This window comes from Hippoglossus hippoglossus, chromosome 15 (assembly GCF_009819705.1).
Source record: "Hippoglossus hippoglossus isolate fHipHip1 chromosome 15, fHipHip1.pri, whole genome shotgun sequence".
NCBI lineage: Eukaryota > Metazoa > Chordata > Actinopteri > Pleuronectiformes > Pleuronectidae > Hippoglossus > Hippoglossus hippoglossus.
Window position 1 is genome coordinate 6503086 of NC_047165.1, and position 27065 is coordinate 6530150.

General features: G+C 42.2%; 2 protein-coding genes across 4 annotated transcripts; one reads left to right on the forward strand and one right to left on the reverse strand.

The window, feature by feature from the left end:
* Nucleotides 1-833: 833 nt before the first annotated feature.
* adss2 (adenylosuccinate synthase 2) lies at nucleotides 834-18253 on the reverse strand. Of its 3 annotated transcripts, none has more exons than XM_034608181.1 (13): nucleotides 17967-18253; nucleotides 11197-11299; nucleotides 8962-9030; nucleotides 8827-8877; nucleotides 8613-8679; nucleotides 7131-7238; nucleotides 6566-6647; nucleotides 6361-6487; nucleotides 3176-3330; nucleotides 2564-2688; nucleotides 2131-2228; nucleotides 1639-1788; nucleotides 834-1536 (listed from the first exon to the last, which is right to left on the reverse strand). In XM_034608181.1, the coding sequence occupies exons 1-13, from the start codon at nucleotides 18147-18149 to the stop codon at nucleotides 1484-1486; spliced, it is 1371 nt and encodes a 456-aa protein (XP_034464072.1). In that variant the 5' UTR covers nucleotides 18150-18253; the 3' UTR covers nucleotides 834-1483. The 3 variants fall into 3 exon arrangements, with proteins under 3 accessions (XP_034464072.1, XP_034464073.1, XP_034464074.1); XM_034608182.1 differs by lacking the exon at nucleotides 17967-18253 and adding an exon at nucleotides 12592-12612; XM_034608183.1 differs by lacking the exon at nucleotides 8613-8679 and having other exon boundaries at nucleotides 17967-18220.
* A 4119-nt stretch (nucleotides 18254-22372) lies between these two features.
* On the forward strand, nucleotides 22373-25036 carry LOC117775233 (zinc finger protein 596-like). The gene is made up of 2 exons (XM_034608185.1): nucleotides 22373-22645; nucleotides 23416-25036. Exons 1-2 carry the CDS (start codon nucleotides 22471-22473, stop codon nucleotides 24411-24413), a joined length of 1173 nt encoding a protein of 390 aa, XP_034464076.1. The 5' UTR covers nucleotides 22373-22470; the 3' UTR covers nucleotides 24414-25036.
* The last annotated feature ends 2029 nt before the right edge of the window (nucleotides 25037-27065 follow it).

A 27065-nucleotide genomic window follows, 5' to 3' on the forward strand; every position in this document is an offset into this window, starting at 1 on the left:
TCCAGTGCCACATTCATGTCATGTAAATGTTCACGTCATCATTTGACTGGGAAACTGATTGAGTGTCAATTCAAAGTATTTTTTAAATGCTCATTTCTAATTCTGGAACTACCCAACCATCTTGATTTATATTTTAAAAAGTTGATCTTTCCCATCTCTACTGTCCATTTAAATATGGCCTGATGAAGGAGCCCATTGTTTTGCATTGTGGGAAATGTCGGATCCAGCATTTGAGGAACCCACACTGAGTAAAAGTCAAAGATATATTCTGCTGCCTCAGTAACGATCATTAAAACAAAAGAGCAGCGCTGCACCACTGGAGCGTCCCTTCATTACAGCAACCCAAACATTAATATACTTTATGATTCAAACTGGAAGAATAACGCATCATTTAGTTAAGACTGTAATTAAGAGTCAGAAAGACACACGACAGCCGGCTGGTTGTAAGTCAGAGAAATGGAGAAGCTCTGACAGCGACGTACTTTTCTCACTTTTCTCACTGTTCTCACGATGGTTGCGAAGATATCAGCCCAAATTTAGATGATTTAACAGTCGGGGGGGAACAATCTCAGAACAATGTGTGATCAGCAACGTGATCATCATCTTTCCGGTTTTATAACGATGGCTGAAGTCCAAATATACACTTTTCTTCTTTCTGTGTAGAAGTTGTCTTCCTCATTCTTTTTTAAAGAACACTGCACTGAAAAGTACCAATTAATCAATTCCTGTTATAAGATACGATGAAGTGATAAGTGACAAGCTACAGGAAATTTAAGGCAGATTTTTTGGGGGGGGTTGAATGCAAAGGTAAAACAAACACCAACACACACGTGTAAAATATTAAAGGATCCCTTTATCAAGTCAGGATGTGTCGTACACCTGGCAAAGTCAAACATGAAGCGGATAAAGTCCAAAGCATCTGAAGAGTTAAGAAGTTAAAACCCATTGACGGTTATTTACTGATTCACACCGGATATGGTGCAGCGCATTTAAACCACAGCATAGATCAACAAAAAAATACACTTGGACAAAGTTTGACCGGACAAACGTACGTGTGTGGACAGTCCCTGGGGGAGTGATCCCTGTCTGTGTGTGTCCCTCACGTCTCCTCTCTCAGACCTGAGGGCAGCTGGTGTTGCTGAGTGTGAATGTCTGAAAATAAATGGCTGCGACATAAATAGCAACAAATTACAGAGGGACTTCGACAGGGGAACTGATGTCCTTAAGTTTACAGCGGTTAAAAAACGCAGATGGAGACGTTGGGAACCACTTTCAACAGGGAGGGGGGTCCGATCCAGAGAGGTCCGGTCTGTGACGTGGGACAGTCCGATGACACGCAGGCGTAAGGAGTTAAGAACAGACGTGGTGGTCGTTTCTCTGTCGCAGAGCTGAGACAGGTAGGTAGGCTGTGTGTGGGGGGGTGAGGGAAAGAAGTTGATTCGCTGCTGTGCGTCCTCTTCGCTCGCGTTCGCCCTCCCTCCGGCTAGAACAGCTGGATCATGGACTCCCGAGACTTGCCCACTCCGATCCATTTGACTGAAGGAAACAGAGACGCAGAGGAAAGTGTTAAAAAACCTTATTCCGTAATCAAGGAACTATCGAGTCTCTAAACATTTAAAATCAATTAAAATTCCGTACCAGGCACTCCCACATGGTCCTCAATGAAGTGGACATATTTCCGGGCGTTCTCAGGCAGGTCCTCGAAGCTTCTGGTGGCCGAGGTGTCGCTGTTCCAGCCGGGCAGCGTCACATACTGGACGTCCACCCGCTGCAGTACCTCCTGATTGGCTGGGACAGGACCAATGAGAAGGCCAGGTTATCAATCGGTCTCAACCTTAATACTGAGCATTCAATACGGTGTCATACAGACCAGAGGAAGTGGGATGTGGGTGAAAGAGAGGTTAGAAAAACTCCACTGAAGTTAGAGACTTCAGAAACTAAATGACCAGATCCACTGAGAAGGTGGATGATGAATGAAAACTACTGCATCTCAATGCCATGAGAGTGAGTGTGTGGGTGGAAAGGGAACATTTTCAATCTTCAGCAAAAAAAAAAAATGCAGAGCAGAGGAAAACTCGATTTGTCTCTTAGACAAGAAAGAAGCTTTCAGTCACACTCCAGGAAACTCACCTGGGAAGTGAGGTATAGGTTCGTTGTCGACGTTGTAGGCGACGCCCACTTTGATCTCAGAGAACACGTCGAGTATGTCGAGCTTGGTGAGCGCTAAACTGAAAGAGAAGAGGGGGGGCGAAACACTAAGAAAACCTACAAACACAGTAAATCATTGAACTGGACTTGTCTACCTTAAATTAAGTAAAAAGGTAACTTGTTTGTGCATAAATACATATATTTTTTCCAATTCTACTGTTTAATTTTTTAATTAAAGATAATGTTATGTTAATTTACAGTAGTTGTAGTGCAAATCTCTTTTAATCTTGTTTTTCTTTTGTTTAGCACTTTATTTTAAAGGATATATTATTGACGATTAAAAAAAAATAACAAAGCCACATTCAGCCGCCTCCCTCACCACAACAGACACACAACATAACCACATCATACTCACGCTGTGAAGCCATTAATCATGTGTGCATATTTGATGAGCACCACATCCAGCCAACCACAGCGTCGCTTCCGGCCCGTGGTCACGCCCACCTCCTTGCCTCGAGTCTGAAGCAGCTCGCCGATCTCCTGCGAACGAGAGCAGACAGTGTCGGGTCGTTCTGTTACAGTCTGGAGAGCTTTCTTTTCATTCCAATGATTCAGTCATTAGACACCAGCCTCTTTGCTCAGGCGTCAGTGTGAGCGGTGAGCAGGTGTCACATGTGGATTCTGACAAATTATTAAGTTTACTGAAGCTGAACCTCCTCTGGGGGACGCTGTCTGAAAACAAACACTACTCCAGTGAGAAGGACGACAAGGTGAAAATCACATGATTGTGTTTACGTTATGCGTGGAGGAAGTTCTCTTTTCCAACAACGCTCTTTTTCAACTTGAGCTGCAACAATTATTAACATGTGAGGACTGTAAACTTTTCTGCATCACACAGATTCTAGACTAAGTGTCAGAAATAATCATAACCATTTGACCCGATCCTTGACATTGTATTGACTAAATGATCCCTCATGTTTGTATCCTGATGGGAGGTGGAAGTCTGTGTGTGTGTGTGTGTCCTCACGTTGGTCTGCTCTGAGGGGAACGCTCCGATGCCCACTCTGGTGGTGTACGCCTTGACCACACCATAAACCTCCCCGACATTCTGAGGTGGCATGCCGAGACCTGTGCACACCCCGCCCACCGTGCAGTTGGACGATGTCACAAAAGGGTACGTCCCTGCAAAGACACAAGAAGAAGAAGACTAATGAGATTTTGTGGAGCTGTAGATGTTGGCTGAGCAAACATGCAACTGCAAGAAAAATGTGGAAAGGGTTTGTCCAGAACACAGGTTGTCAAAGCTTCAATCTGTGGACTCCCCGGAACATTAAGACGACTGTGGAACTAAGTAAGCACCAGCTCAAATGACTTGGACGGGGAGCAGGTGGGGGTCAACGGGTTCCAGGACTACTGGTCGCTCACGTCTGTGCTTCAAGGATTTCTGCAAGCACGACATGAAGCCGACATCGAGCCCAACAGCTGGGAGGAAGCTGCAGTGTTTGGAGATGGACTGTTGCGGCAGGAAGCCGAAGAAACCGAACAGGAAACTATGTGCAGATGAGCAGCAGCTTCATCTGAACCAGGAGCCTCTTCACTCGTCAGTTTATAGAACTTTTTAAATCTGGTTTCTATTTGACATCTCAGATCATTGAACCGATCGTATAATCCTTGGTGTACAGGAGGTTATGTGACACAAATGTGTTTAGCTGCACCTGGACGTTTCTTTGCGTCCTCATATTATTCACATAGGTTCACAATCTATCTATGAAGTTGTCATCATGGTGCAGACTGAGATTCCTCCGCCGCTATTGTTGAGGTTTCTAACATTTTTTCCTCCGTTCTGAGTTATTTTCAGGGAGTTTCTCCTTATCTGATTTAAGGGTCTGTAAAACCTCCTGGGGCGTATATATTGGGTATCGGGCTCGATAGATTACTCTATAAATTAAACAGTTTTGAGCAGGAGCAGAGCAGATTGGTGCTCCAGTAGCAGGCTATTCTAACTCTGTATAAAAACCATCTTCCTTGTTGGTGAGCAGTCAAATCAGCAGCCAAACCAAATCTTTGCGTCATGGCTCTCTAATGCTCCATCACAGTTGGAAAACCCCGGGTCGAGAGGAAGGAAGCACATTATCCTCTCAACTCATTCATCTTTAAATAGAATTATTTCTTTTTTCACCTACAGTGAAGTGTCTCCGGACAAAGTACGACTTTGACAAGGCAGAAATGTACGTTTTCCGCACTTGTCATGATATAGTTGAGCTTGATCCTGCATGGATTGATATCTCTGACCTACTTCTTCTTTCAGTGACTGGACAGCATTGAGTCTACACCAATGAAAAGAGTGATATAAATAGGTTTGCCAACACACCTCATGAGACACATACATTTTGGGTGTAGTCCCTGGTGGAAAATCTGAAACTTGACACAACTAGAAAGTCTCTCAGTAGCAAACAAACTCCACCAAGGCCCAACAGTCTCCTTAAATTCAATCAAGCCTTGTAGCTGAGCAAACAAAACAATGCACACAATGTAATCATAATCTCCAGTGTGGTGGAGTTTTTCATCAAGATCCATGAATTATTTTTTATTCTTTAACTATTCAATCTGTGAAAATGTCAAAAAATGTCCAAACTAACACAAATCCAAACAACCAAACGGGCGAAATACCTCGACTCGACAAACTGGCTTCTCGATGACGTGGACTCCTTCAACAGAAAGAACCTTGTCCATGATCTGACAGGTCAAAACACCCAGGTAACTTTTCTCTAGCGATACCTGAGGATGTGCCTGAGGGGACAACCACTCTCAGACATCCATTGTTCTCTGGAAAATAGGTTTTTGAAACAGTAATAAAAGCAAATACAAATAACTTCCCACGCCTCGATGCTGGAAGCTGACAGCAGGCAAATCACCCCAGTGTTCTGAGCGACTGTTGTGTAATCAAAGGAGGTTTGTCTGCAGCAGCCAGTTTGTCCATCAGCAGCCATGTCTCCTGTCTGAGTGCTCTTCAGTTTCACGTTGATGACCTACGTGCACGTCTTGGTACCAGTGCAGATACATTTAAGACCCAGTGCTTCTACAACGTTTGATTTCTAATCAAGTTACAGTCAGTCAGAGAGATTGTTCAGACATCAGTGTGCAGAACAGTGTAATGAAAATCGACTGTAATTTAAAGCAACACCATGTAACTTCTACTGCAACAGCGCCCTCTGTGGCCACAGGTGGTGATTCATTCTGTTGGGCTCCATGTCCGAGTGATTAAGTGTTTTTTTTTGTAGAGATAAAAAAACACAACTGAAACGTGGATATTACCCATGATCCCTGGCTTCCTGAACCAGAAAAGCTGCCACTGTAACTAATCCACCAAACTCTGTTAAGAATTCTTCATAGTATAAAAGTTTCCTGGCTGAATATTGGAGATAAACTCTGGTTTCTAATGACTTTGAAGTCTTTTTAACTGATCTACAATTACTTTTGAACTTGTTGTGCTTGATTCTGACAATTGCAGCTGTTACTATCAGTCAGTTCAATACTTCTCACAGGAGATCGTACCCACTCACCAAAGTCACATAGAGAAGTACCAACATTGAGGGTGAGGATTGGGAATGAGAGAGGAAACATTCTCCCTGCTCCAAGTCAGAGAAACATCAAACTCATTTTTTAAGCTGATATTTTAAGGTTAAAAAAGTTGTAAAGTGTTGCTTTAATCTTCTTAAAATATATAGAATAAGAGCAAGTTCAGTTTGGGGTTTCATTATCCCAGAGGAAAAATATTGTCACGTTTTCAAACATCAACCTTTTCGTGAACGTTTCTGGATTTAATGTTTACTCTGTCATTCTGACGGACTGCTGATACAGGGTGCCCTCGTGCTCATGCACAGACATGTGGCGTTGAGTGGTTGTAACTTGTGAGCGTGCACGTGAAGCCTGGATGCCATGAGCACGTGAGTAGCAGTTAGCAGACTTACCGGTATTCCTAGTCTGAGCTCCAAGCAGGCTTTTGTAAAGAGCATCACAAAGCTTTAATGTTTCTGGGCAACATCACTGGGTCAGTGTAGATGCACCGAACGGTGCTAATGCAATTAGAAATTAAATTTATTGTCAGGTTAGCACAAGGAAGGTGTCTGAGCATCACAAGGATCATTGACAAATATAAGAAACCAAAGAAGTTAAGAGGAAGGTGTGTTTAATGCGCACACATGTACTGACCAAAGTCTATGTCCAGCAGCGCTGCGTTGGCTCCTTCCACCAGGATCTTCTTGGGAGGACCATGAAGAGCCTCGTACATGTAGTGCACTCCGTCTCTCACCATGGGCTTGATCTGCTCCACATAATCCTAAACAACACACAAATGTTACTACACAAAGGAAAGTCTCATGTTTCCAGAATTATTGTTCTGTTTGATATCTATTACCTTTAATCTGAGCAGCTCTCCCTCTATGTCAATCTCCAGAGTGGGGTACATAGACTTGTACTGCCGGGCCAATAGTTTATACCTGGAACACGTATCATTGATCAGTTTAATAACTTCCTCTCAGTCATTAACTCCACCAACTGGGCTGATAAGATGCATCATGTTTTAATGAGATTGAAACACAGGAGGCACAAAAACGTGCAAACATATAAGTGTACATGTAGCGTAACAGTGATATTTGGTATTTGATTCCACAGTCTGACTAGCCAATTTATTTAGATAACAAAGGTTTTGTTTGTGCAGCTCTCTTCTTCACCAATTGCTGCGTTTTTTATTGTCGGGCTGTTTTTCAAAGTTGTTCTCGTCAAAATGAAGGCAAAGCTCCTGAGCTCCTTGGTTCAAGGAAATGTTTCATCGAGGGAAAGGGGCATGCTAAGTCATAGAATAATCAATTACATCAGATTTAATAAGTTAATAAGTAATCTTAACAAAGGTCTTTGGAGCACTTTCCCACACACACACTTTAATTCACTTAAACCCAGAGATCCTGTGGATTGGCACAGACCTTTCAGAGAACTGAGTGAAGTCAGCAAGCAGGTCACATATCCTGAGACCACTGCGAGCAGCCTTGGCCGAGTAGACCGGACCAATCCCCTTCTTAGTGGTCCCGAGACTGGGCGGGGCCAAGAGAGGAGGAAGGGGAAAGAATAAAAATAGAAGTAGTGCCGGTGAGTGATCTCAATCTACAACATGCTTTATTTTTTCATTCACATAATTACTGTAAAATACTAAAAATGAGCAGTAGTTTTAATACGTAGGAAAATCCCAGGAGCAAAAAGTTCATGTGACGACTTTGGAGCCGTGATTTGACTTTAAGATAAAACATGCAGATTCGACATCAGACTTTTTAACATCACCAAAATCATAGCAGACATTAAATATATTACAACTGATTTATTACTTGGAATTAGACCTTTTGCTGATGGTTTGCTCCATTTATGCATGACAGAGTAAAAGATAGATGTACATAACCCGTTAAAGCAGTTAACCATTTTATATATGACACACTCAACATGTCCCTTTTATAACTTGACCTATAAAAAGGAAAAGTCTTGGCACAGCAGAATCTGCAAACACCACACGCAAACTACAGAATGGAAAATGGCCAAAGATCCTCTGGGGTTTATTTGGTTTCATCATTAGCAGCAGCAGCAGTGTCCGATCAGCAGTTCAGGGTGTGAATGAAGAGTCAACACAGTTTTGACTAAATGCACAAAACACCAAAGTTCGCACTTTAATTAATCCTGAGAGCTGTTGACAGACACAGAACTTTAATGTGCAGGTTTACAAAACTGGTATTGACTCCATTGACTGATATAAATCCTGACTGTTCTGTGCTCTGAGTTCCAACAGCAGGTTCACCAGCCTCTCCAGCAATAATATAACAATTATAATGACACACTAGTGAAAATGCATTCTCTCTCTTTCTCTAACACACACACACACACACACAAACACACACACACTAGAGTCGGGTTCCGTTGAGTTTAATATTCTAAACACTCCTCAGGCTCAGCTAAACCTCCTGCACATGAATTACTGCCTGGACTAACAACGTATTCAAACTAAATAGTTTTAAAATAGTGCAGATTGAAACATACAGCTGACTCCCTGGATTAGATAAGTGAAATGTCTTTGTGTACTGTGTCACAATGGGACCCCGACAAGGGAACACACTGGTTTATCCAGTCTCTTGGAGACAAAGCAGCGCTCGTCTATCTGTCTGTTCGGAACCTCCACCTGCTCCAGGGCTGATACACTCAGTCTGAGGAGCCTTCAGGCAGAGCCGTGCTTAGATTATAGGTGTGTGTGTGTGTGTGTGTGTCACAGTAAACTCATCTACATACAGGAGATGAGGATAAATGTGAGTGCAAATGAACAATGGATGATAAGATTAAAAAGTGCTTAATTACACTCCACTAAAAAGACGTGTGCGTGCGTGTGTGTGTGTGTGTGGCGCCCATTTTCAAAGCAACTGGTTTCTTACTTCTTGCCTGCTTGCTCTTGTCTCTGCTGTTCCTGAACACCATCAACCGCTTGGTGGAAGTCAAACACTGCGGAGGAGGGAGAGAGGGGACACACACTCTCACACACCTCAAGAAAAAGCAGGGCTCACACCCACACACACACTTTGTTTGCATGCACACATTCAAACATTCACACAAAGTTTTTAAAAAACCCGACCGAGGAGGGGGACTTACCAATGTGTGCTCTGTCTGAGATGATCAACCTTTTCTCCCAGCCTTTGAGACCTACACACACACAAACACACAGCGCTGGCTTGTTGTTCCTGTTGTTATGTGTGTAAGTGTGTGTTTAAACAACTGTTTACTCACTTTTCCCTTTGCGTGCGTTCTTCTCTGCCTCTTCAAACAGGCCTGGAAGGTGGATCACGACACCGTTGCCTAAAAAACAAATGAAACGGAACAAGACAGAGTTTGATGGTTGTGTACGGAGATGCACCCGTTACATATGATTTCATTTAACAGGATTTGCACAATGTTTTTAGTTTGTTATCCCCAAAAAAACAAAGCATTGACTTATACCCTCTCCTTAAGGTTGATATAAATATATCCATGAGTTGTGAGCAGTTGTAAAGAAGAGTCTTTACTTCAGTGAAAGTAAATTTACAAGTATTATCAGGAATATGTATTTTAAAGATAAATATTTGAAGCACATGCATCTCAGTATAAAGAGTTTATATTTAATTTCTTGGCTTGTCATGGCAGACGCATGTAATCAGCATGTTGTCTTTAGCCAAGGTCTAAAATGCTCTATAGCCCTGAGTCTCTATCTAATCACCACATTTTAGAACCTTATCATATGTTTGTGTTCTGATGAGGACGTCCTGTGTCTCTGGAATAACACCTAATACGTTTTGTCATCGGTTCTTATGTTTTGAAAACGCTGAAGGCGACTCTCGTTCGGCAGGACATGGCCTCTCAGCTGAACTTGCATGCACCTACACACACACACACACACACACACACTGGAGCTGCTAGGTTGTGGCAGTGGCAGCAGGCGGTCCACACATTCCTCTCTACAGCAGCCTGCCATATTTTATTAGAATTAGAAGCCAGCTGGACTTAATTGAGTAGTTGGAGCCAGCTCTGCCGGTCGATCCCCGTAAGCCTTTCTGTGAAAAAGGCAAAAGGCAGCTAAGAGAAGAACAGACATTGTGTAGCTCCACCCCCTCAGGCTACGTGACTGTTAGGGGCCTCTCTGCAGAACGCTCTGTCCGCTGGGCTCCTCTGCTGCAGGCTCTGCTCGCTCAGGTCCGCTCGAGACTTGACCCAAGAGAGGAGCCCAGCAGGAATGTGAAGGAACAGCAAATTTAAAGTGGCACTCTGCAGGATGACCCCTCTCTGGAATCTGACTGCAGGAAATTCGTCATAGCGACAGAAAACTTGAATACATGTATATTACTTTGTTGATTTTATCCTCTACATTAGCAAAACACTGATTAGATTTAAAATAAAACTGAGTATGACTACAGAGCACTGACTTGAGTGGATTCTTAGGCCCAGTAGTACTTTGAGCTAAATGCTAACATGGATCACCACCGGGTACACAAGGCTTTATCTGACACTTGACATAAGGAAGATATTGTGGTTGAAATGTTCGTTGTAAAATCACTGGAGTTAAGTGTGTTGTGATCTTATCCTCAGTTAACATCACTGCCATAACCAGCACCTATTATTTTACTCTTTGATTATGTGTTTACCATATTCAGCATGTCTGGTTATCAACCAAAGTATTGGACAGACATAGATTTGAATCTGATGATGGAGCGAGATGGAAAGAAAAGGGATTGTGAAACAGTCCTCAGGGGGTCATTAGCGTCTGTCAGTGGTCACTCAAAACCACATTCAAGGAGGAGATACTGAATATAAAATTTCCAGTTTGTTCCCCAGTGATAGAACAGCTGAGTGCCCACCTTCCAGCGCAAACAATTAATAGTTGCTAATTGTAATACGGACCAAAAGAAAAATTGTGAGAGAACAAATAAGTTATTGATTATTCAGTTCGTTAACCTGAGCGAACAAGAAACTATATTTAGTTGCATTTTTATATTTAAACAAAACTTCTGTCCTGTTTCTATTGTTTTTACACATTAAAATAAGCAAATTACGAATAAATCGAGGGACAAGATCCATGTGGTGAAACAGCATCGACTGAAGTGCAATTCATATTTCACACACTGTGCCTGCAGAGGAACATCGATGTGTCGTATATCAAAAGAGGAAAAAAGCAGAAATGTGATTAAGTATCGACAGATCAGTATCTATACATGTTGATATGTGGAAGCTCAGGAGACAGAAAGTAAGAGCAAGACGCCATTAGCTAATGAAGTTACTGCAGATGAGTGGCTGTGGCGAAGCCTGCAGTCTGGCTCCGAGTCAAGACAATCACACTCACTGGAGCAGTCGTCAAAATGGAGGCTGTAACAGTGATGACGAGCATCGACAAAAGGAAGGAAAGATGGCCTTGGAACGGTGTGTGTGTGTGTGTGTGTGTGTGAGACTGAGTTTTAGTGTTTCTGCGTGCTTGCATCGGTGCACGTTACACACCAATGAAGGCAGTGACCTTGGGGTTGATGATGCCGCTGGGGAGGAGGTGAAAGTCGTACTCCACCGAGCCAACCACGACGGTGTGTCCTGCGTTGTTACCTCCCTGCGAAGGAGAGACAAGAGAGAACAGTGAGCGGGGACAAGCAGAAACACAGAGAGGAATGAGATCACTGGGAGGCGCTGCGACTTATGCTCGATGGCGCTGGGAGGCAGGACAAATAGTTTGGCGAGCAGCAACAAGTAAATACACAAACGGCCGCCCCACTCTGTCAGTGCTCTGTGTCTGCAACCGTGTGCTGCTGCTTGGAGAGGCCTGCTCACTGAGCACTCACATCTCAAGGCCTCGCTCCAGTGTAAACCAACTGACACGCGTGTCAGCAGAGGACAAGTTAAATGGAGTCAGTGCTGTGGATTGAACATGAGGGTGAATAATCTTCTAACCAAGGACATGTCTTGTCAAGAACTGCTGCTCCTTCCACCACATAAAGAATAAACTAAACAATCCAGGACTGACTGCATTACTTCATTGCCAGTAAACTTTAGCCTCTAAGCCGCCAGCGCTCAACACAAGATATGAAGAAATCGTGTGTGAGAGCCTGAAACACTTGATAAACAACAAAACATTTGGTCGATCAATTATGTGTTATACTTTCTCACCCTGCTTCCACAATGCATAAGCATTATATTGATATGTACTGGACTTTTGTTATGTTTCTTGAGATAGCAACAATTATAGATATAGTGTTATTGTCCTGCTTTATAATGTGTCACCACTTGGAGTTGATGGTTTTTTTTGTCATATGTGTATACAATAATAGGAAACTGGATATATTTGTGGCTCAGGAAGTGAAAGGTCAGTGGTTCGATCCCTGGCTCCTCCAGTCTGCAAGTGTCCAGACACTAAAAACCCAAATTGTCCCGAACGGCTGCGTCGTGTGTGAATGGGAGGATGCAGAAGAGGTTTTATATATAGAACCACTGTAAGAATGTGTGTGTGTATTGGTGACTGTGACTCGTAGAGTTAAGCCCTGTGCGAGATCATCAACGGTTGATCAAAATAAGACATCTGAAGACGACACATTGAGCAACATGTGAACTTTGGTCTGTAAAAGTTAGTTGCAGTCCAAATCATGCAGTACATCAATTTATTCCAGTGTTTTTCAGAATTACATATTCATGCTTGTTAAAGGTAGAGTTGGTAGGTTGTCTGAAACACTTTATATCCCATTTGTTAAAATGCTCTTTGTTGTCTGAGACGTCCTGAACAGGCAAAGACACTGACAACATGTGTTGGTGGGATCTGTAATGTGGATGCTGCTTGTTTTTGTTTTCCCATGACGATAACCCAGCTGCAGGTCCATTCATGCCTCTGCAGCTTGCGTCACAGCTCACTACCTGAGGTGCCGATTCAACTTAGTCCGTCCTGTGACCAGGATGTGTTCCTCACCCTGTGGATATAAATGAAGCTCAGCATGTGCCTCGACCACATGGAGTTATTCCTGGCCACGGCAGTACCCTGAAGGTGGAGAGGGGGGGGGGGGGCAGATGCCTCTCCTTTTTAGCTACATTTACGATCCAACCCATCCCCCACAGAACCTAACTCCACTTCTCATTCAGTCCCATGATCGGCTTCTTATCACGAGAAGCTCAACTTCTGGTACTCAAACGCTTGGTCTGTGGTTTGTTTCACTTAAGGGTCTGAAACGAATTCTGCATGACAGACAGATGGATGTTTTTCTAACACCTCTTTCAGAATAAAGTTAGAGTTTACTGTTGGCATTGATGGATCAAGACCCGATCTGAGCACGGATCAACATGGGTGTGACGATCCCCAGCTTTGGAATCGAAGGGCAGACACGAGTTGGTCCCGAGAAAATAATCAATAATAATTATAACCTGGGCTCTAGGAAGCTTTATTGCGACTTTTCAGTACATCGCTTTGGTTTCATGGCTCTCGTGACTTTCAAATGTTTTCAGCTGCAGCCACCAGGGGTTATTAGCTAAAAAGCTCTAAAAACCAACTGTACACTACTTGCTCAGCACATCACAGCCGACAGTAGTTAGCAACTAGATGGTGAATTACTGGAGCATTTAGCAACTGTCAGATGTGTTTACAGCTTGTTTCCTCAGCCTCTGAGTCACACAACAACCGTTAAATACCCAAATGTTTGCTGGTAACCACTTTTCAAACACAAGGGGCACTCTGGTGAACACCTTTGTGCTCATTGATTGACGGCCAGATTGAATTCTTTATCCTGTATCAAACGTGTGTGTTGTGTATGACACGGTGTCTCCGAGCAGCAGGGTCACCTGGTGAAAACAGAAACCGCCTCCTGAATAGGCTCAAGGTCTTGGCAACCACTTTGAATATTGTTTAAACAAGAAATCGAAGCCAGTCGGCTGTTTGTCTTCCCACAACTTGTATTGTTCCCTCGTAATGAATCACGATTGTTCATTGACGTTTGCTGCGTATTGAGTCACTAAATCTCCCCAAGTTAAGCATAGATCCACAGGGGAAGCAAGGCGACCCAAGAGGATCATGGGTCAAGAAATGGAGGCGAAGACAACTCCCATGATCCTACGCTGCTTCACGGCATCATCAAATTAGGACTTTTGTTATTATTGTTGTTATTTTGATTGAGAGACCCCTCCTGATAGAACAAAGCTACATTTTATAGGTTTAAGAATCAAAATATCTTCATGCATACAAACTCTATTTACCTTAATGTCCAGTGAAAGGACAAACACTGCAATAACCAAGCCTTGGTTTTATCAAACATCTCCATAGTAACCCAAGTCCAGTGCTTCCATGAAACCGTGTATTATTGTTATGACACAACACATAGCAAGTTAAGTGTCTCCTGGCGAACAAACACAAAATACTGGCTTAACTTGTCATGTAATCACAACAGGGCATCTCAGAAATTTACAACTACAGGCAGGAAATAACTTGATGTGCTTGTTTCAAAGCTTTTACTCCAGATACGCTGCAGGTTACAGCAGGTGAAATTTGAGACTATTTAAGACCATTGAGGATTAAGATTGAAGGATATGGAGGAAAATCCGAGTCACAGAATTGTTTTGATGTTTTTAATTTTTTTATGGTGTCATTTTGTTGTTTTGTTAAAGTGCAATTTCCCCAAAACACATTTAAAAGCAAGTCTGAAGTTTAACTTTATAAAAGTGGTATTAACTCATTAATGGAATCAATGTTTAAGACCTGTCATTCTAAAATTCATATTATTAGATTTTAGACTTTTTAAAAGGACCACAGAAAACTTCTTGGAATATGGTGCAGTTAGTTTTTTTTCAGGCATCCTCTTGATTTTCTAATTTCAGGAATCTGAACTCTACTTCCCTCTCGTTCATTCAGCTCTGTAGTTGAGTAATACCTCAGAAAAAATGACTGTGGCAAGAAAATCATTCCGTGTTATCAAAGTTCATCAACCTTTCTGTGGCTCCTGGCTGATTATTTGATTTCTCCAGCTGTCGCTTATTTTCTAGATTGATTAATTCATTATTCTGCCTCTAAAATGTCAGAGGATGTTATAGAAGAATCCATAATAACCCAAGACAACACATTAAAACAGCTTGCTTTGTCCGAACAAGACTCCCAAATATGAACATGAACAAGAAAAGCAGCATTTTTACTTATCACACTAGTACTTTGTTTTTGTCAACTGACTGATTCAGCTCTAAAATATGTATTCACTCGTCACAAGAAGAAACGCCTGAAGTCAGAAACATGCACTTTCTCCAATCTGTGGAAAAACATTAGTTTTTTTATTCGTGGTGAAGCATCATATTTCTATATGATCCTGCCACCAGTGGCCTGAGATGTTTTGCAGCTACACACTGACGCTAACTTCTAGGAAAGTAGACATCCGAGCTGTAAGTAACACCGAGCAAGAATGCTGGCAAAGCCTATTTTATAAAAAGATCAACGCTATCAGCTGCAGCACTTCAGCCCACGCTCACACATCAACAAGCCCCAACTAACATACACACACACACACACACTAACATACTGTAACGTATGGAGGAGACATTGTGGATATTTGAAAATTGGGGGGGGGGGGGGGAAATTATGCGACTCTGAATAAGGCAAACAAACAAACTTTTCAAATCAATCGGATTTTTCACACAACTCCAAAGTAACTCAACTAATTGAGTAAACTATGATGGGGCCCGTTTCCGAAAGAAAGCTCAAACTTTGACGTAGCTTTAACTGCTAATTCACAATAACAATGTGACAGTGGTCACCATAGTAACAAACCTACAGAGAATCCTCCCTGAATCGGCAGTTCCTCTAAGCTTTGTAAGTTTGAGCTCATTGTTTAAATATTAGGATTACAACAGGAACGACATGTTGACGATGTCACACTGTACATACATCAATGTGTGTAGAATGAGTCACTGTTTAGGTTCACCCGCAGCTTTGGCAGCTCCTGTTCCTGCGAATGCTAAATATGAGAGTCAATCTTTAAAGATCGGATCCCAAACTTCAAAGACTTAATTACTTATTAACTTGGTGTTGTGAGTACAGTTTGTCGATCTTCTCCATAGTACTCACTTCTCCCTGAGAGCGGGGGAGGCTCATAGAAACAGCTGTTTATGGCTCCGGTGCTTTCCCTCTATCTCTCTCTTGTTGACCGTCCATTCACTTCAAATTACGGCAGAAAGTTTTGTTTACAACTGAGACAAACCTACTCAACATCAGTAAGTTTAACCTGGTTCCTTTATTCATTGATTTCATGTTTAAATTCGAGTCTCAGCAAGAGGCAAAGCAGAAAATAATCCAAAAATTAATCACAACAATAATTGGTTGACCCCAAGTTAACTGTTTTGGTAACATATTGTTTCTGAACGCAGCATGCACCAAAAAAAGATGCTCACATTAAGAGACCAGTGAACATTGTGGAGCATTTAGCAGCTAAAGAGCCTGATACTTCCTTCAGGAGATGGTAGAGACCAAAATAGAGCAGCGCAGATGAGTTTGATTCCATTGTCAGAAGAGTATTTCTCCTCAGGACATGTACAGACTCCACAGCAACAAAAACAGGATGAACTGCACGGTGCTGTCAGCCAAACTGAACTCAGCTGAGCGGTGCCCAGACATAAAGCGATGCCAAGACATAAGGTTACTATCCAGTCAATTTGACCGTATTAACTTTTAAACCACTCCCTTTGGAGTAGATGGGCTTTGAGCATCGAGAGCATTTCATCAGACGCTTTGTGTCGCAGCAACTACTGAAGATGTTTGTGATCCCTTAAATGCGAACTGTCACTGTGCACGTGCCTTAAAACTAGGTGCTCCACTGTTTTTTGGAAAGAAACGTCATTGGTTGGTTACGCTCCAGTTATATGTTATCAACGCATGTTCTCACTTATCTTGTTTTGCACCAGGTCCCCGCCCAGCCTGTTCCAGTGTATGAACGGGGCAGAGCAGGACATTGTGTGAGGTGAACACACACCTACAGTGTGTGGGGGTATGTGCGAGGGCAGCCTGCAAGGATCAGGAACGAAAACTGTTTTTAAGCTAAATAAAAACATCTGAGAATGAAACCGTCGATGCTTTTTAAAACCCAAGTGCTTATTAACACACAGCCGTGTCATTATTATCAAAACACTGGATTTCAACAGGGCACAGTGACATGAGAGATTTAAACAACACAACGGGCTCTTCTGCTGCTTTGTCGATCTTTAAGTCGTTAATATGAGTAATGTTTGGGTTGCCAGGTTGGGGAAATTCCTGCTCCGGCACAACACTTTGCTCATCGGTCAAAAATAGAATAAGGTCAGAAAAAAATCATTATTCTCCTCAAGGCAATAAAACAACAGACCAGCATAGGTTTCTGTCTTTTTCCTGTCCCGTCTGTGTTTGTGACTACTACTGACTCGCCGGAGGAGGATTTTAGAAAATCTTTTAAAAAGCTTTCATCAATGAATTACTGATTGTATTCATCACAACTCCTCCTCTCATTGGCTTGAACCTGACAATATTTCACATCTTTTCCCTGTTTATTTGTGGGATCATTTAAATGATTAATTAATAATTGTGGACTGACTAATCCAATAATCGTTTCCGGTCCACTTATGTCTGTTCTTAAAAAGCTGTATTACATAATCTATTGCTCATTAATAAACCCATTAGTTCCTGTTTATAAACCTGTGTCTAATTGTTGCCTTATCAGACGGTGTAATGGAGCTGACACGGAGTCAGGATGGAGATCATGGAGGAGACAATCAACTCTAATTAATGAAACCCATCATGTACTGAACTGTTCAGACAGGATGAATTCAGGCTGTTTGTGGGTCGAGTCCCTGTTTGCTAGCGAGGCTTCCTGCTGTTACGCGGGGGTGGGTGGGGGGGGGCAGTGACCGGACTGAAGCCGCGGTGTGAAGCCGCCGTGCGAGGTGATGCTCTCGGTCACGTCAGGCAGAAGAAGCCGCTCTCGTCCTCCTCGTCATGTGCACACGACAGGAGCCGATTCCCCGCAGCGGTGGAGGTGCGAGGCGCCAGAAAGCAGCTAGCGGAGAATTCAAGGTGACATTAGCAAAACACGTCGGGAGCAGCACGCAGACCCCGGGGTGCTGCAGCTTAGCTAGCCGGCTCCCCGTTAGCTGCTCCCCGGGTGTGACACCCCAACTGGGCGCCGCGGTGCTCCGGTGCTCCGGGCTGGACGGTGCCTGCGCTGCGGCGGAGGGGGGTGGGTTTTCCCGGTAACTAGCTTAACAAGTGACGGCGGCACGGAGGAGCTAACACCAACCTGACATCTGCACACCATGTCCGCGTCCTGTGCCAGCAGATCCACAACTTTCCCCTTCCCCTCGTCGCCCCACTGCGCCCCGAGCACCACGGTCACCCTGTTGCCCACGGGCGGTCGAGGGGGCCGTGTCGTCCCGCTGCCGTTCGGGGCCCCGTCGTCTTCCTGGCTCCCGCTTTCCGACATCTCAGCTGGGTCCCTGGCTCAGTGGTTCACTGGAGCGGTGGTTCACTCGTGCGCCTCTTTTCTAACGCGCTGTGCCGCACCGACGAGAGGCTGAAGTTAGTCTGCGCTTCGACTGTTGAGGGAAATTCACACGGTCGACTCCCTTTTATACGATCGATGGTCCAGTCTGATGGTTTTATCTTTTTGTGAAAGGGTTCGAATGAAAAACCACGTTCACTTCCTGTGGAACCTTTATTTTATTTATAATCAGTGGCATTGACAGTCATTTCACCATCAGACCACATCAGATGTGACATAAACACAGTTTCAGATACCTTTGTTTTATTCATGAAGTAATTACAGTGACACTGTATTTTCACCATTAGACCACAACAACAGGTCTTAAACCACAAGTTAGACTTGTAAAACTTGGACTAGTTTACCTTATAAACACTTACTTATAAATTATTACATTATAATAACAATACGTACCTTTTAAAACCCAGCTTCAGATCTTTGAGACCTTTTATTTTATACATGATGACACTGTTTTTACCATCGGGATCACAACAACAGGTCAAAAACCAAATGTTAGATTTGTCAAACCTGGACTAGATTAACCAATAAACACTTTCTTATAAATTAATACATTATAATAACTACATATTTTTTTGTCTCACAGATCTTTTAAATCTTCTGATCTGTGAGATATTTTTATTTTATACATGATGACACTGTTTTTATAATAATGTCTCAGATGAGTGAAACACACAAAAAGGAGTCATTCCACATCTTTCACAGAGTTAGACTTGTCTCGCCTGGACTAGATCAACCCATTCAAACACAGTCCCAGATTATTGAGTCGTTTATGTCATTTGTGAAAACACCGTTTTTTAAAATTAGACTCCGATGAACCCAGAGCATTTGAATTCAGATTAAAACACAGAGTCAGGTTTGTGAGACCTTTGTTTTATTTGTGTATTCGTTGAGAAAAGACTGTGAAATCATCTTTATTTTATTTTTAAGAATAAAACAAAGGGTTCGCACATCTGAAAATAGTCTTGGTCAACCTGGGAGTCCCTCTTAACTCCCCCCCCCCCCCCCCCCCCAACCGTCCAATGTTAAACTAACTTCAGAGAGGAGCCCACTCCACGGCAACGTTAGACGCGAGGAAGTAACACACCTCGCGCATGCGCACAAGTATCTCCAAACAAAACGCTACTACACTTCTATGTGAACAGGAAATAAAAATAAAGTGAAAGACATGAGCAGCGGCAGGTTTATATTTTAGTCAAATTCCATTTACCATGTTATCAATTAACCAATGTATAATGCTGTAACTTGTAGGTTTCTGGAATTAAATAGGAGGTGAATCCTCTTGATGCTTTTACAATCTTTGAAGACACTCCCACTTTACTGGAGGTGCGTTAAAGTCAGAGCTCAAAGAAAAGAAACATCCAGGGAAACATCCAGTGAAACATCCAGTGAAACATCCAGTAAAATATCCAGTGAAACATCACGTAAAATATCCAGTGAAACATCCAGGGAGACATCCAGGGAAACATCCAGTGAAACATCCAGTGAAACACCCGGTGAAACATCCGGTAAAACATCCAGTGAAACATCCAGTGAAACATCCAGGGAAACATCCAGTGAAACATCCAGGGAAACATCCAGGGAAACATCCAGTGAAACATCCAGTGAAACAGCAAGTGAAACATCAAGTTAAACATCCAGTGAAACATCCTGTGAAACATCCAGTAAAACATCCAGTGAAACATCCAGTGAAAGATTCAGTGAAAGATTCAGTGAAACATATAGTGAAATTTCCAGTGAAACATCCAAGACGTCCAAAAGTATTTGTAGCTGCACCTTCGTCTGCTCGGAGAAGATATGCATAACAGAAACAAGCTGAAGGTGAGAAACAAGTTCAGCCGGTTAAATGATGTTTTGTAAAAGTAGGTAATTTTAATGATTTCATGGTGGAGCCCATTTCAATAAGTCTATGTTGGGTGGTTTGTAGTGTTTATAAAGCTCAACAGGAAAAACACAAACAGAACAGGAACAGTGACACAAATAGAATAAAACCAACAACACATTTACATGAAATTTACATGAAAAAGCTTCTTCTGGATCTTATAAAAAAAAAAGACTAAGTGACTTTTTAAAGCCAGATGTTGTGTTCACGTCTCTGCAGTCGCTCCATGATGATCCAGTGCAGCTCCGATGTTTGTGCGAGTGAATAAGACTGAAGACTGAGAGCTGAGGAAGCCTGAAGGTCAATTAAGAGAAGAAATTACATATTTCAAAGGTGACAAAACAAGTTTGATGCCTTCATCATCCTTCCAACAATTTTCAAAGCTCTCTAATATGCATCATCTGCGTACGTTTCAGTTGGTATACTCAAAGAACATGTCATTGTTTGAATTATTTATTTCTGGATGCATCCACAAAAATCAATAGCCCTCACAAACAAAGCAACATAAATTCTAATATGTCATTTGTGGTTTACAGACTTGATGTGGGTGGGAAAACAAACATAGGCATGCAAAGAGAACTGGTAAACTCCCACCCCCCATTAACCCCAATACCCCCAAGAGACTAACCACCGTGTAGTAAGGATCTACAAGAAATTCAGCATTTGAAGTAGTTCAAGTTGCCATTTTCAAACACTTGCATGTACAGAACATCACCGCACAGAACAACAGCACAGTAGATTTTATATTATGGACACTACAATAGACTTTGAACTCAACACTTCTCTGTTTTCCTTCAATGTGCAGCAGGTATTTGGTTAAAACATTAACTGGAGCTGACACACTGGAAATCAATGTACGAGTTTCGATGTGTTGTATCTTGAATGATTTGGCTCCCTCTGATGGTGATCAAAAATACATGCAAGTGTCCCTTTGCTCATGTTATGGAGCATTATGCTGAAAATGTTCTGAACCTGAGCCGAACGTGGTTAGACTCATTAAGTAACTGCTGCATGAGGAGAGGTAACATAAAGAAAAATAACAACATGAAACAGCAGAACCCTCCAATTATCTGTGCAGATACAGATAGTGCAGAATACAAACCGTTGACTGTCAAAGCAACAGAAAATCATTCTCACTCATTTTGTTTTATTTTTTGCAGACTTGTTGTTTTTGTCTTTGCGTACCTGCTGCAGATGGAGGAGCACAGTGCCAGGTACAGCTCCCATCACGACTGTCCTCTCCTGTCCTTTGAGCTCAGCGTGGGACAGATGGTCGTGTGGGTGTGGACGGAGGGAGAGAGCAGGGAGCTGTGGGCACAGGTCACGACTCAGGCTCCTACGAACAGAAGCCTTTGTTATTAACAAACTGACGCCACTTGTGCAGGGTTTTCAAACCTGGGTTTTATGAGAATGGTCAGATGAATGAGGGCCTATAGATGACTCTGGTTGCCAGGTTTAGGCAGACAAACAGAAAATCCCAACTCTAAATGCCCTGAGAGACACTGGGGGGCAGAAACAAAAGCATAAGGTTGGACTGAGGAAATAAAAAGATGAATTGACAGATGAGTGAGTGGTGACAGGGCTCAGTGGACGAAGGTGAAACAAACCAGGGAGGGCTGACAATCACAAAAGCAGGAAAAATAGACAAAGACAGGAAGAACACCATCCAACAGACTTACCTGAGATATCAAAATTTAAAAAAAACTCAGTCTCAGGGCAGATCCTGTGCCCCTTTACTTACAGTTTAACAATAAACTCATATTATCTATAAACAACATGTCATTATCTTTCTCTTCTTAAGAAAACATGCATTTTATTACTGGTAAACATTTGCATCCACAAGAAGAAATGAATGGACTCCAAATCTAAATTGTAACTTTTCCATCAAGAACAGTGTAATATAATATAATATAAGTATAAGCATATAAGTTTGGGGATGTGTCTGTGGCACGGACAGGTTTTGTGTATATAAGTATATAAGTTGTTGATATAAATGTATTACTTGAGTAAACTTTTACATATCGGCAAAAACATTATGTTTGGAAGGCATATTCCTAAATTGACCTGGGGTGCCAGGCTATTAGTATTTTAAAAAATCATTATCAATATAATTATTATTTTATCATGTGTGTATTTATGTATTTATGTATATATGTATTTTAATCATTTGTTTTCTTGTTGTGCAGCTCTTTGTGGTTGTGCTCTATAAATAAAGTTAGTCCACCGCCGCTGTGTTCCTGCAGGGGGCGACAGATCTCTGACATGCGCACCGCGGTTTGTTTATCGCTACTTCCGTAGCCTGTCAGCTAACAGCCCAGAGAAGTGACCCCGTGTTGGAAGCTGCTGTCCGGGGGAAGATTAAAAATGTCCGCCCCGCTGCTCCTCAGGGTTTTCGTGACGGAAAGACTAACAGCTGCTGCCGAGGAGATTCTGCAGGTGTTTGAACGAACCATCGAGAAATACGAAGAAGAAGCGTCCAGGTCCAAACAGGAGAACGACCGTCTGAGAGGTTTACTGCAGGAGTTCTCCCACCAGAGAGGTCTGTTCAACCCTTAGTATATAGATGATATCATTGTTATTATCTGTATTATATTATTATTATTATTAATAAAGGCTGAGTTTCCCACTGCCCGGAATCAGCTGTTAGAATATTCCTGATTGTAATAATTGACGTTTTATTTGTTTTATAAACCTTAAACTCGATGATTAAAAATAAAACTACAGTCCATGAAATTCAAGGTTCAGTTCCCCTCAAGTCCTGAAAAGTGAAATACTGACTCTTTATGTTTATTTCAAGAAGGTGTTTGTGTTTGAATCGCTCAGATGCGCACGTGCACAACATCTGTACCACAACATGGACAACTTGATAGACTCCCTGAGTGATAAGAGGGTGATACAAGATATTGGTTGATATTTTGGTTTTTATTTAGTTGTGTCACGTCACATTTTCAATAAGGATCATTCCTCAAACTTTTCTGGTGGGAAAACGATGCTTTTTAAAATGATTTAATGCAAATTATACAGAATGCTTTCTTATCAAATGAACTCACATTCATCAGTTTTCTCTCAGATGTTTAATACTTCTATTGATGTTGAAATTCCAGGTGTAAGTGTAACAATCAATTGATAAATAAGAAAGTAGATTTTAGGGAAATTAACTTACATTTGTCATTGTTTTGGGTAAAACTGTTTAACAGTGGATGATTGTAGCTTCTCAAATGTCCAAACTGAAATAAACTGTTTCTACTATTTGTTGAACAAAGAGACACTTCACTGCAGAAGTTTTAAGTTCTTCACCTTTTTTTCTAGACCTCCCTCAGTCGTCCATCTGTAAAGAGGAAACTCCCGCTGAGCGGCACCACTGTGAGCACGAGCCCAATCTCAGCACCAATCAGACGGAGCCAGAGCCTAGACACATTAAAGAGGAAGATCAGGAGGTCTGGGCCTGTCAACAAGATGGAGAACAGGCTCGAGAGTTTAGGGATGCTAACGACATGTATCTACCCCTTTCAGCTGTGTGGGAGGGACACGAGCAGGAGGACACAAAACCGTCTTTGAAAACTCCAACTCAAAACAGTGACAGCGAGGAGCAGTTCGAGGAGTTACCCGAAACTAAAGCTCTACAGTTCATGCCCCATTTCGCCCCGTTCCCGCCTCCACAAACTCAGATCCAAGATGGTAGGGAACACGAACGACCTGCTACGAGTTTCATGTCAAACCAGACAAAGACAGATCAAAACCAGGGTTCAATCATCACCTCCAGAGAGTCCGCTGAGGTATCTCATATGAGTTCACTTGCACCTGGCTATCACTGCTATTTGTGTGATAAATCTTTTGCCTCCAAACACCACTTGATAAACCACGCTTTGCGCATGCATTCAATGGATGCAGGTTTCCCCTGTGCTGTGTGCGGAAAAGCCTCAGAGTCCACCGAAAGTCTTAACGTGCACCTTAAATCACACAAGGCCTCCAGGTGTTGTCACGTGTGCGGTAAACAGTGCAACAGCAGCACGGCTCTGGCAGAACACATGACCAGCCACACGGGGGTGAAGCTGCACCGCTGCCAGGTTTGTGGGAAGGAATGCAGCCGGAAAGGAGACTTAAAGATACACATGAGGATCCACACGGGCGAGAAGCCTTTCTGCTGCTCTTTCTGTTGTAAAAGTTTCACCCACAGCGGACATCTGAAGAAGCACCTGAGAAGCCACACGGGGGAGAGACCCCACCGGTGTAATGTCTGTGGCAAAGGATATCTACAGAGCGCACACCTCAAGTACCACTTAGGGACTCACACGCAGAAATATTGATTTATCCTCATCCACCAGGCCCCATAGCCAATTTTTCAGAACCCAATCACTAACCCTACCTTTAATGACGGAATAGTCGTCAAGTGCAATTTGAAGTTCAGTGTCTTGCCCAAGGACGCTTTGGCAGCCTTTGGCAGCCTTGAGGAACCGGGGATCGAACCCCCAACCTACTGATTAGTGGACGACCCACTCTGTCTCTCGAGCCGCTACGTAAACAAGTAGTCAATGGAAAAAGTTGTTAACTTCTTGCTTCCTCTCGCATTGTTGATCATGATCAGTTATATCACTTGTATAATTCAGACAGTGAAGGTCTGTTCTCACCTTTTTTCCTCTCCTGCTCTCACTTAGGATCTTCTGAGGTCTTTTTATTTCAATGCTACTTTAAAATAACATTTATTAAGTTTTGAGAGTTGGTGTCGAAGGGAAGAATTTAAACTTTTACATCTCTGGTTCAGAAAAACATTTCTCTGTTAGCGGTTTGATAAATTCTGGCCCTGATGTTTACAACATGTTCCTCTTCGCTGTTGATATGACCCTTGTTCTGATGGGAAATCTTTTACTCATTGACAACAAACAGAGATGTGCTTTGTGCGAAGTAAGAGTAATAACACTGTCGTTAACATTAAAAAAATAAACCGTCTTTGTCGGTATTCTTTTTTTTATATGAGAACATTTGAGTAATGTTGACCCTGTGTGTTGTTTCGATGATTGAGTTCAAAGTTTCTTTAAACAGAACTTAACTGAGAACAAACTGGAACAGGAAGCAAATCTTACTTTATCATGTGAAGTTTTATTTAGCAGGTTTACTGTTAATGCTTCTGCAGCATTTTGTCTAAAGCAAATAAAAAAAGAACTTTCAGAGCTGGGCACTGTATTGTTAAACAACAGATTATATTCAGAAATATTCTAGATCATTTTTTAATTGTTATTGCTAATAATGTTATAGGAACTGTGTCATTTGATATAAGTTATAGGAAAAAGTAAATTTTCCTTTTTTTTTAAAAAATCATGGTGGAAAAAGTTAACAACACTTTTTAAAAACCTTTTATAAAGTTGATATGAACGTGTTGGAAATTATTTACACTTCCAGTAAAGCTTAGCGTCATGTTTGTCATTGTCTGATCAATTTAAGTCTAATATTCACCCACAGTTTTTTGGTCTCAACCAACTCCTGAGGAGAGTATCAGGTTGTTTAGCTTCCCTGCTTTACCTACTTCACAAGCTAGTTGTTTTTTTTTATCTGCTGTTTTCAGGGAATATGGTGACTCAGCGGGGAGACTGAGACAGTACATTTTTGGGCATAAACCAAAACAATTAGCTTAAAAGCACTGCAGAGCTGAACCTCCATTTACCGTTATTAAGATCTTTAATATCCAGCAGAGGTCACTGTGACAGCTATGAATCTGAAACATCCCACTATGCCTTGGATTTCATTTGCACCTATTGATTTGTATCTGAAGACATCTTTTAAGGACGGGATCAGCCACAATGCATTCCAGAGGGAAATCAGAGGCGAGGGTATTTCTCATCTGCTATCGTCACTAAAAACAAAGTAAACATGTTTCCTGACCCCAGTCAAACTGACTTCAAACACTTTTAGTTCAAAGTCTCGTATTTTGAGTACACGTCATCATTGTTTCCTTTGGGGGGGGGAACTATCTATAACTTAAAAGGGTCAGAAGGACCTGAAATTAACAGCTGGGATTCTCACTGTGGCTTCATTTCTTCATTCTTAAAGAAGTGTTGAAATAGTTTAGACTCACAGATACATGTCTCCACATTTGTATGAAATGTATTAAAACTGAACTGAACTTTTAAAGCAAAGAGTAACTGTAACTGACTGCTAAACCTGGTAGGTTATGCAGATTGTTTCATTTATTATTTGGGTTGGGTTTATTGTGTTCTCTATGTTCAAGTATGAATCGTGTTATTTAAGTTAGTAATTTGTTGTCCTTTTTAAAACGTAGCGACTCACCTCGCGTAAATGCCTGTAGCTTTCACGGAGCGTGCCGATATAATATACACACCAGATCCCTCGCTTCCGGTCCGAGCCTGATATAAAACACCTGCAGTGCAGCTGCGTCTTGAGGATGGTAGCAGCGGAAACGACAGGACGCCAGCTGCACGGCGATTCCCCATCTTACGGACGTATTAATCCTCGTTTAACACCCCTCGGCGAGCGGAGTGAGGTAGGTAGCAGGTTTTTATTCCCTTTGCTACAGGTAGCGCGGAACGGGCGTCGCTATGTCACATTAACCCGTCAAACTTGTCTCACGTTGTTTAGCTGATGTTTAGGTATTTTAACGGTTGTATTTGTCTTTTTTTATTAAATGATCATGTTGTACTTGTTGTCTTTCTAGTTTTACGGTGTTTCTACGGCGCCACGATGTAATGTTTGAATAAAGAGCCGTGACGCAGCAGTCTGAAACTCTCTGCGTCATGCCTTGCCAGCCAGGGGCTGTTACAGTAAAACCCAACGCTACATTTGGAACGTCTTCCTGACCCGCGTCGTCGTCCTGTCGAAGAAACAACCTACAAACGACCGTAAGGCAAGACTGGATAACGCATCGAAGGTGCACGCACGATAGATGCACTGAGAGACATGAATAAAAGACAGTACATAGACTGTACTATGAATATGCAAAGTGTTTT

Excerpts from the sequence above, each read along its gene's own strand:
- adss2 (XM_034608181.1), bottom strand. The coding sequence starts at position 18,149 with ATGTCGGAAAGCGGGAGCCAGGAAGACGACGGGGCCCCGAACGGCAGC. Across the intron at positions 11,300-17,966 it reads ACATGGTGTGCAGATGTCAG|GGAGGTAACAACGCAGGACA; the intron begins GTTGGTGTTAGC and ends TCTCCTTCGCAG. Across the intron at positions 8,680-8,826 it reads CTCAGACAGAGCACACATTG|TGTTTGACTTCCACCAAGCG; the intron begins GTAAGTCCCCCT and ends CCTCCTCCGCAG.
- LOC117775233 (XM_034608185.1), top strand. The coding sequence starts at position 22,471 with ATGTCCGCCCCGCTGCTCCTCAGGGTTTTCGTGACGGAAAGACTAACA. Across the intron at positions 22,646-23,415 it reads GGAGTTCTCCCACCAGAGAG|ACCTCCCTCAGTCGTCCATC; the intron begins GTCTGTTCAACC and ends CTTTTTTTCTAG.